Source organism: Poecilia reticulata, chromosome 1 (assembly GCF_904066995.2).
Source record: "Poecilia reticulata chromosome 1, P_reticulata-male-v2, whole genome shotgun sequence".
NCBI lineage: Eukaryota > Metazoa > Chordata > Actinopteri > Cyprinodontiformes > Poeciliidae > Poecilia > Poecilia reticulata.
This window is the reverse complement of record NC_088830.1, coordinates 31264611-31274677: the sequence shown is the minus strand read 5'-3', so window position 1 is coordinate 31274677 and position 10067 is coordinate 31264611. Positions and strand designations below refer to the sequence as shown.

General features: G+C 40.2%; 1 protein-coding gene across 3 annotated transcripts in view; it reads left to right on the top strand.

The window, feature by feature from the left end:
* Nucleotides 1–770: 770 nt before the first annotated feature.
* herc3 (HECT and RLD domain containing E3 ubiquitin protein ligase 3) overlaps nt 771–10067 on the top strand; it is a 33202-nt gene continuing 23905 nt past the window's right edge. For 2 of the 3 annotated variants that reach the window (XM_017307117.2, XM_008419798.3), the window contains exons 1-7: nt 771–885; nt 2918–3268; nt 5254–5413; nt 6342–6418; nt 8421–8642; nt 8804–8895; nt 9162–9292. In XM_017307117.2, the coding sequence (XP_017162606.1) occupies nt 3046–3268; nt 5254–5413; nt 6342–6418; nt 8421–8642; nt 8804–8895; nt 9162–9292 (905 nt within the window). In that variant the 5' untranslated portion in view covers nt 771–885; nt 2918–3045. Of the gene's footprint in view, nt 944–2917; nt 3269–5253; nt 5414–6341; nt 6419–8420; nt 8643–8803; nt 8896–9161; nt 9293–10067 lie in introns of all 3 variants that reach the window. The other variant, XM_017307115.2, reaches the window with a different exon arrangement.

Here is a 10067-nt window from a genome sequence, read left to right as displayed (position 1 = left end):
ATCTTCACTATTTTCCATTGTACATCTAATTGTCTTTTGTACCAGCCTCCTGACTGATTCCTCTTCACATTGACATCCCTCTGCTTTGAAAACTTTCTGCAGAATGTGGCATTTTATATCCACAGTATGTTAAGTGAGAGAAGACTTTGGGTAAAAAGTGGGACCCATATGGGTTCTAAATCTGTTGCACACTGTTGGACTGATATTCCTAATACCTATTGGGTGGACGTAGCTAAGCCTCAACTGCTTCCACTGATATGGGGTGTGCTGCAAAATATATTGCAAATATAGTCATGCCAGTATCATTGTGTGCAATATTCATACTATATGGAGTGCAGTAGTTAGTGGCTAATAGATTTTAAGTGTTATAAACTTTTTTTGTCTTAAATTCACAGCATAAATGTAATATTTAGCAGAGTTTGGAGCTTAAGTTATAATTTATGAAGCAGCATTTTATGTAAACTTGTATTAAAAAATATTTGTGACATATTTTGGTTGCTTTGATGGGTAACTGTGGAAATATTACCCACCCTATTTTTACAACGAGGAGCAGCTAATTAGCATTAAATAATAATAATAATACCTGAACTATGAACCCAAGTCCCAAAACAGAAGGCATCGTTTCTCGAAGATATTTGGGTTATATAACAACATATAATCTCGCTATGTGATTATTTGGATTTGAGTAAAGCAGAATTGAAATCAATATACAGGCCACAAAATTTCAGTTTTTAATAGCGCCTGAACTTCCGGTTCAGCGGACCAATCACATCATTCCCACTTCTGAGGCGTTCGATGACGTAAGCATCTAAAGCACTTCCTCGTTTGTTTTCTGAGCTGCACACCAGAAGCCAAACGCCTCTTTCTCAACATGCATTTGTCAAGGTGAGAAAAGCGATTGTGCGATCCAGAAAACATTATTTCTCCCATAGCAACCGTCCAGGTGAGGTTTCAAACAGAAGCGATATTAAGATTTCTGCTGGTTTCCAGCGCCGCTGTAGCTCGCAGCTCAGTTAGCTGGTTGGTTAGATGGTTCCATTTTGGTTTTTACTACTAAAATAAAGCGATATCGGTGGGCATAAGCAGATGTGTTCATTATAGTTGTTTATAATTCATTTGTTTGCGTAAAATCTGTTATGACTGAGAGTTGGAGGGGTTATAATGCACAAAAAAAGAGCTAAAGTTAGCAGCTAGCCGAGCGCAGTGCTGTGATAATCCTCTGAGATAATAAACATGAACTGAGACACAGATTGATGTTGGAGAGGCTTGTTTGTGTTTTGAGGACGAGGATGTTGCGATGACGGTTTCTATACAACTGAAACTAGTGGCAGTTGCTATTTTTTATGGATCGATTTTACTGCAGTTAAAGCTGAAATCAAAGCATTTAAATCATGGTGAAAATTACAGAGAAATTGATCTTTCATTTATTTTTTTGATTATTTTTTTAAAAGATTGTTTTGGCACTTATTACATAGCTTTTCAGGAAGTGGAGAACATGCAGTTCATGGGTAGGGAATTGAACCCGTGACGGTTGCGCCAGGGACTGTAATCCTCTGTTTTTGGTATATTTTGATTATATCAATGATAAGTTATCAAAAAATCCACCAAAATGCCTCCATACATTTTCTTTATATCAAAAGAATAAAGCATTTGTTTTGGTTGGTTAACAAACCATTCATGCCATTCAACCTGCCAGAATCCACAATTTCGTATCTTAAATTATAGTAGATATGAGCAGAAAGCTACACTTTGTTTGCTTTAGGAAACTCCCAAACCAGGTTTTCACTGTATGATAAAAATACCAAAGTTTTATTGTATACAAAGAGTCAAAACCAAAAGATATAAAACATGTAATAAATTATTTAAGTGCTTTTATTTACCAAAAAGGCTACAATTATTCCTACAACTGCCTCAAACACTAAATATATTTTCAGTGGTAACTTAGGACAGTAGCATCCTCAGTCATCCAGTCATAGCTACTGTTGGAAGTACAACCAATCAGCACCGAGAAAAGAAATGCTGCTTCTGGATTGGCTGCTTTGCAAACTGCAGCCAACAGCTTGTGAGTTAATATGTGTAAAATCACAGAGAATATATAATGATGTAGTTCAATCTATAACGGTAAAAACAGTATCTGTTTTGTTTTTCACAGAGAAGTTGGCCCAGATTTCCTTAATTCTGGGAAATCGGATGATACTTTTCTACCTCTGCAAGAATGTGAACATTGTATTCTGCCTGAAAATTACAATTGATGCACTCCTGTTTTTGTGTACACTGTAAAAACACAATATCTTACAAAGTATTTTTGGTCCAATTTCTAGTGCAAATATCTTAGTCCACTTAAAAAAACAAGACAAAACTGTCTTACAAGTAACTTTTCAGCAAAATATAGAAGCTTGTTTCAACTCAGTAATTATTTAATATTGGCTTTAAAGAGTATTACTTCCACTATATTTTGATTAATAACAATGTATTTTTTCTGTTATAAGTGAAACAATTTACCATAAATATTAGGGAATTATTGACTTAATATCTTACCAAAAAGTTACTTGCAAGTTAGTTTTGTCTTGTTTCAAGTGTATTTATATATTTGCAATAGAAACAAGAAGTAAATCTTGGTAAGATTCTGTATTTTGCAGTGATGTTTCTATCCCCAATATTTGCTAATAAACAATTAACAGTCACAAAAATGTAAATTAAGACATTAACAGTTTTTAACTAAACATCTGGTAACGACGTAGAAATGGAGTTGAAATCATGATTCATTCTGGTTTCATTAATTTAAAACTGATGTTTCTGCTTCATCCTATCAACAAGCGTTCCTAAATCAAATCCCTGCTTTCCAACTGAAGAGCCGTCGTTAACTAGCAGGCGAAATCCCACTGAAGATGATGACTCGTTCCTGCTGTTTTCCCAGGGTTGGAGTTTACATGAAGAGGAGAAAGCGGGGCTGATCTGAGCCTTGAACAGAATCGTCTCCCTCCATCTGGCCCTCGCTCTCTCCGCCTCTTCAGACTGCTGCTCATTTCCTCTCCTTTCATCAGCATGCTGTGCTGGGGGAACGCCAGGGATGGGCAGCTGGGCATCGGCGCGGAGAGGAACCCCGCGTTTGAGCCCAGGAGCTGCCATGTGTTCAGCGGGCGGGGACTGAAGGAGGTCGCGTGCGGAGGGCAGCACACGCTGTTCCTGCTGCACGACGGCAGCATTTACACGTGTGGCTCCAACTGCTGTGGACAGCTGGGCCACAACAGAGATGGGACGTCCCCAGGTAAGCTTTTGTTCTGCAGCTTCAGTGCTTTCAGCTGCATCATCCTGCAGAGAGACACTGTGGAGAGGCAGCAAAGCCGACTGAAGAATGTCGGAAAACATGGAGAGAAGCAAAGATTTGTATGTATTCATGGGCCTGTCACAATGAACTGTAAATCAGTTAATTGCAAATACATTAAAACAAGCTCAATAATCTCCATTTGCACAATTTACTAGTTTTATTTTTTCTCTTTATTTATACCAAAATCTTGATGACCTAAGTCTGAAGGACAGTTTTGTTTACAGAGTCTTCATAATTCACTTTATTTGTTGTTTCAGTTGTTTAGTTTAGTTTTGGATATTTAAAATGTCTTTAAAATGTCCAGTGTTAAACATTCATTAGGAGTTAAAGCTTGAGACGGTATACTTGTATTACTATGCTATAATCATCATATTACATGAAAATGGTCTCAAAACAACAACATTATCGTTTATCACAATAACTTCTGGGACAATTTTTTGTCCTGCAAAATTTGTGGACAACTAGGCCTAGTTATGGATGTGGTGCAAACTAAAAACTAATTCTTTCTTTCACATATGATTTCCCTCCTGGGAATGTAGGTGTATTTAAAGCCACACCCAAATTCACAGTAAACTTTAGCAAACTGCTGAGAAAGTTTGGAAATTTCCATGAAAACCGTGAAGGAACCCTGAGGCACCATTTGTACAGGCATGTCAGAGAGCCTGTTAGTGAAAGCTTTCCTATCTTTACAGAAACTGGAGTGGTAGGCTGTATTATAATAGTAGTACATTGTTATAATTTGTACAAAATTTCTTTTTGAACATCAGAAGCTGTTGCATATTTAAGATTCATCCATTTCTGCTAAGCTTCTTTGTTAAAGTCTGCAGCTGAAAGCCACACATGAAACAAAGAGTAACTGCTCGCAATTATCTGCTCTGCTTTTCTTCTCATTTCCTGAACTTCCTGCTTCTACTTCTGAGTGAATAGCAACGCTCTGGAACAGTTTAAATGCGTCTATCATAGCTTTTATAGAACAATCTTGTAGCAGCAGGATTTCTAAATTCCTCTCATGGGTTGGGTTTATGAGGGAGCCCAGAAAGGCTACAGGACAAGCTGAACGTTTGGGAGGATTTAGCATGTTTATATATTGTTTTAAAAATGTAGTACTTCTACATTTTCCAAAGACTTTAATGGGAACTGTATGGAATTTATGGTGTTAAATTTTTGTCTTTTTAACTTTTGTAATTCCTTGTTTACACTGAAGAGGTTTTTATGGGACTGGTGATTTCACAGTTCTTGAGTTTCTTTAAAGCTGCAGAATGTGGCTTTTATAACAAAAATTAATCTTTTAAATATTTGTTAAAACTGTCACCATGTTGTGAAATCATAATATAAACAGATTATCTGTGAAAAGATTGATCTCCTCCACCTCCTCTCTGAGCTACTATTGTCATCTGAAGAAATTCACCGCTCCCAGTCAAAAGCAACCAGTCAGTCAGAAGGCGGGTCTTAGCGCTGTCAATCAACACGGTGAACACGTTGCTAAACGTGGTAATCGTGGAGAAACAACTTACTGTTCCAGGAAAACCATTTATCTGCTGTCATTGGTGGCTGTGCTAGCTAGCTTTAGTCGTAACGCACATGAGCATGATTGACAGCGCTCAGACCCGTCTCCTGGCTCTGATTGACTGTTTCTAGGTTGTGCTGGGAGAAGGCAGAGGAGCTGACTGCTGTATGGCTGTGTCATGCAGTCACAGCCATGCAGCTACCTAAAAAAGAAATATGAAATCATTTTTATTGTTATCACAATAGCTGATAAGATAGATAACATTTTAAGTCTATATTGGCCAATGCTAATTAGGCATATTTTGCTTTTTAAATTTTTTTTTATTACTGAATTCAAAAAATTAAACCACAATTCAGGAATGTCCCAGACCGTGACTGGAGGTTGCTGGTAGTCTGATGAGACTCTGTTCTCCCCACAGAGCTGGTTGGGGCTCTGGATACCCAGAAGATAACGATGGTGTCGTGCGGCCGGGCGCATTCGATGGCCATCAACGAGCAGGGCCAGGTGTTCGCATGGGGAGCCGGAGAAGGCGGGCAGCTCGGCCTGGGGACAGTGGAGGCGGCCGTTCGAATCCCGAGGTGACCGGGTGGCACATCGGTGACAGACTGAAGCTTCTGCAAAACAAAAATCAATCAATCACTCAATCAATCAAGTTTATTTTATAGAACATTTTATCAACATGGCAGTTCATCTCGCCTTCCATCATAAAAACACAAAGTCATAAAAAGCCCATTCAGCCAACGATTGAGAAAACCAGGAACAAACATTAGACTTTGATGAGAGCCGTCACCAAAACCGTCAATGATTTGATGATTGGTCAATGTTTCTTCTATTAAGGTTCAAAACCAACTCTAAGCAGTTTTCTGTAAGTTTGTTCTAGAGTTGTATTGCATAGAGGCTGAATGCTGGTTCTCCATGTTTTGTCCTGGGGATGCAGAGCAGAACCAGAACCAGAAGACCCGAGTGGTCTGAGAGGTTGATTCAGCAGCATTGTGGTGCTGGCTAAACTGTTCAGTGACTTATAAACTGACTTTGTAACTGTAGATTGGATAATATGTAGATTCACACAAAGATAAATGTATAAAAATCATAATTTAGAATCACATACTGTACAAAAAAGGCAAAATTTAAACATGAAATACTGTTTAGTTATTAAAAATAACATTTAAATCCAAAGAAATGTGCAAATTAGTAGGATAATTTAAAAAAATATACAAAACGTTGCGACTATATTTGTGCTTTAAAAGAAATTATTTACAATAAGTGACAACACAACTGTGCAAATAACAACAAGAACATGAACACTGGTTATAGAGTTTAACAATTCCTTCTTCATTTGGAAATTTCTAATTTGTTACTGCTTTATTTGTGCCTTTTTATTGATTTGATCTTTTAACACCCCTACTTTTAGTGTTGCATTGTTTTACTGACTGTGTTTATTCTCACTCGTAAAAAAAGATATGAAGCAAAAGGTATGAATTGTATTTTTGTCCTTGTTTGTTCCAGGTTGGTCAAAAGGCTTTGTGACCACAGCATCTCCCAAGTGATGTGTGGGAACCAGCACTGCATCGCACTTTCTAGAGGTGGGAAAAAATGCGTCTCCTTAGCAGCAAAACCTGCATATTCCTGCTGCTTGTAGTCAAATTCCCTCCCAGATTTATTTTTAGCACATTTGCCCAAATGTCAGAGTAATTTCCAAATTATTGAGGGTTATCATCGACAAAGAGAGAGATTGGTTTGGTTTAATGTTGGGATTTGAATTTGACCAGAAAACCAAACACTTCATATCAGCAAAAACAGCTTTAGTTGTCAAAACACAGCAAATCCACAACAAAATGGCTGGAAAAGACAAGAATTGACATTTAGGTAATGGCCCAGTCAAAGCCCAGGCCTTAACATAAATAACATAAATGTGGTGGGAGCTTTAGAGCAGTTCAGGAATGAAAAAGTTTGATATTTGGTGTTTTTGGTCACTGATAACTTTAGAAACTAGTAAAAGCTACATTATGTTTATGATACTCTAGAAAGTGGAGTATATGTTTTCTTGCACCATAACTGTATAAATTACCTGTTTTAATGTTTTCTACTGGTAGGACTTGATAAAAAATTTAATTGAATTAATTTCAGGTTGTGTAATTCATTAATTGCAATTAATCACATTTTAATCTTAAATCCTATATTGACAAAATAAGCAGCATTTTAAATTCAAAAACTCTTTCTACTGCTAAATAATTTAATAATTTAATAAGACAAATGGTAGGTATTTTCTGAACCTACATGAAAAGAACCACAGACAACTCATGTGAGTTTTCAAACCAAGCTTTCATAACAGGAGAAGACGCAGCGGACCGCTCCAGCGTTCTGAAAACCTTCAGTTAGCAGTTAGAGCTCGTCTTTTATTTTCAGAGATTAGAGACAAGTTATCAACAACACAAGGTCATCTCGTCTCTTCCCTTGGGAGCGATTTCTCCTACGGGCGGATGGATGTTATCAGTCTGAGAAAGTCTTCAACACAGCAGTCGAAAGTTTTAACACAGGCAGTGAGAGGCCAACACTTCTAAAATCTATAGTAATATAAGACTGCTAGGGTAAGATCAATAATCTATACACATGTAAGAATGATAACGACACATAATACGAGGGGGTACCCAAAGGTTTCCAGAATGACGCTGCTGCATGTGCAGTTTTCGTAGTGCACGATTCTGCCTCTAGTTATTTGTTCCACCACGCCTTCTCAATCAGAGTGCCAAGCGGCGTTGATGTGGAAGGTTTCATCTACCCGCAGTGAATTTTCTTGGAAGAGCTGTTTTGTCCAGCTGTCGTTTTTCTTCACGGAGAAGTTCTATGAGCAGCGCGGCTGAAGCTTCGCTTCCTGCTCGGGGAAAAAAAGCATCGGAAACCGTTCAAATGTTGAAGACCGCTTACAAGGATGACGCTATGTGTGAAGCTCAAGTTTACTCATGGTTCACCTGCTTTAAAAATGGTGAAATGTCAATTGATGATCAACCGCTTTTTTCCCGAGCAGGAAGCAAAACTTCAGCTGCGCTGCTCATAGAACTTCTCCATCAAGAAAAACGACAGCTGGACAAAACAGCTCTTCCAAGAAAATTCACTGCGGGTAGACGAAACCTTCCACATCAACGCCGCTTGGCACACTGATTGAGAAGGCGTGGTGGAACAAATAACTAGCGGCAGAATCGTGCACTACGAAAACTGCGCATGCAGCAGCGTCATTCTGGAAACTTTTGGGTACCCCCTCGTATTTCCAACGATGCTCTTTTAGGTTTGAGTAGCTTCACTCAGCTAAATCTCTTTAGCTGAACACAGTCATAGCCTTTTCCAGCATCCAGTCGGATTGTTTTTAGGAGCAGAAATTAACTCCCAGTGGGCCAAGCGAAGCGGCTTTGTCGTCCATCGCTGCTGTTAGCAGATTGTGCGTCAGATTTCCTGGAGTACCAGAAACACGCAAACAAAAAAGTTCCGGCTGGAACATTTATATCTTTCTATGTCATTAATTAATCAAAATGAATGCGTTGAAGTCTCGCCTTAATGTTTACATTGATGAAATCGTGTTTTCCTCATCAGATGGTCAGCTGTTCACTTGGGGTCAGAACACCAGCGGCCAGCTGGGCCTGGGTAAAGGAGAGCCGAGCAAACTGACGCCTCATCCCCTGAAGTCCCTGGCAGGGATTCCCCTGGCTCAGATAACTGCTGGAGGAGACCACAGTTTCGCCCTCTCACTGTCGGGAGCCGTCTTCGGATGGGGCAAAAACAGGGCGGGGCAACTTGGACTGAATGACAAACAAGGTAATAATCAGCTGCTTACAAACAGCCATTGATGAAATGAAGAGTGATCTAAACAGTGGAGTGTTTTTGGTCCTGAAGCTAAAATGGAGAATCAGATTTCTCTTCCTTTGGTTTCCTTCTCTGCTGTATGCCAACTTTTCACAACTGTACTGTTTCTCCAGATCGAGCCGTCCCGTGTCACATCAAGTTTCTGAGGTCACAGAAGGTCGTTTATATCTGCTGTGGAGATGAGCACACCGCGGCCCTCACAAAGGTAGAAAATCCTTCAAATGTCCAGAAACTCAAATGTTTCACAAATAAGAGAAGAAAGAGAAATGGCAAAAATGAAATACTTTGGTTCAAAGACTTTATTCACTGACACCCAGTGTCTAAACCAGCCGTCTGTCCGTTCATCCATCCACCTTTAAAGCTCCGAAACAGACTTTGACTAAATAGTCTAGATCAGGATCTCTGTGTTTATCAAACAGCAATAAAAAAATCTGTTCTTTCTGTTCTTTCTGTTCATTCTGTTCTTGGCAGGACGGAGGCCTGTTTACGTTTGGCGACGGCTCATGGGGTCAGCTGGGTCACGGCTCCACCAACAGTGAGCTTCTACCGAGGCGAGTCCTGGAGCTGATGGGCACTGAGGTTTCCCAGATCTCCTGTGGCAGGTACTGTCACTTTAAAACCACTTCAGGGTTTTCATCAGTTATGAATGTAAATCTGTTGCCACCAGACACAACAACCAGACTGTAAGCTGTTCAGCTTATTTTATCATTATATGTGTTTCCCAAACTTCTCAGTGTCCTTCTCAAGAAAAATCAGCAACAGAGAAATCTGACCCTGATAAATGATTAGAATCATCCAACCGTACTGAGTGGCGCTGTGAACTGGAGCACAAGCTGGGCTCCAAGCTGGGCTCCAAGCTGGGCTCCAAGCTGGGCTCCAAGCTGGGCTCCAAGCTGGGCTGCAAGCTGGGCTCCAAGCTGGGTTCCAAGCTGGGCTCTAAAGTAGGCTTTAACCTGGCTTCAAGCTGGGCTTTAAGATGGGCTCCAAGCTGGGCTCTAAACTGGGCTCTAAGCTGGGCCCTAAACTGGGCTCCAAGCTGGGCTCCAAGTTGGGCCCTAAACTGGGCTCCAAGCTGGGCTCCAAGCTGGGCTCTAAGCTGGGCCCTAAACTGGGCTCTAAGCTGGGCCCTAAACTGGGCTCCAAGCTGGGCCCTAAACTGGGCTCCAAGCTGGGCCCTAAACTGGGCTCCAAGTTGGGCTACAAGCTGGGCTTTAAGATGGCTTTAAGCTGGGCTTTAAGATGGCTCTAAGCTAGCTCCAAGATGGGCTCTAAGCTGGGCTTCAAGCTGGGCTTTAATGTGGCTCCAAGCTGGGCTTTAAACTGGGCTCTAAAATGGGCTCCAAGCTAGCTCTAAGCTGGGCTCTAAGCTGGGCTCTA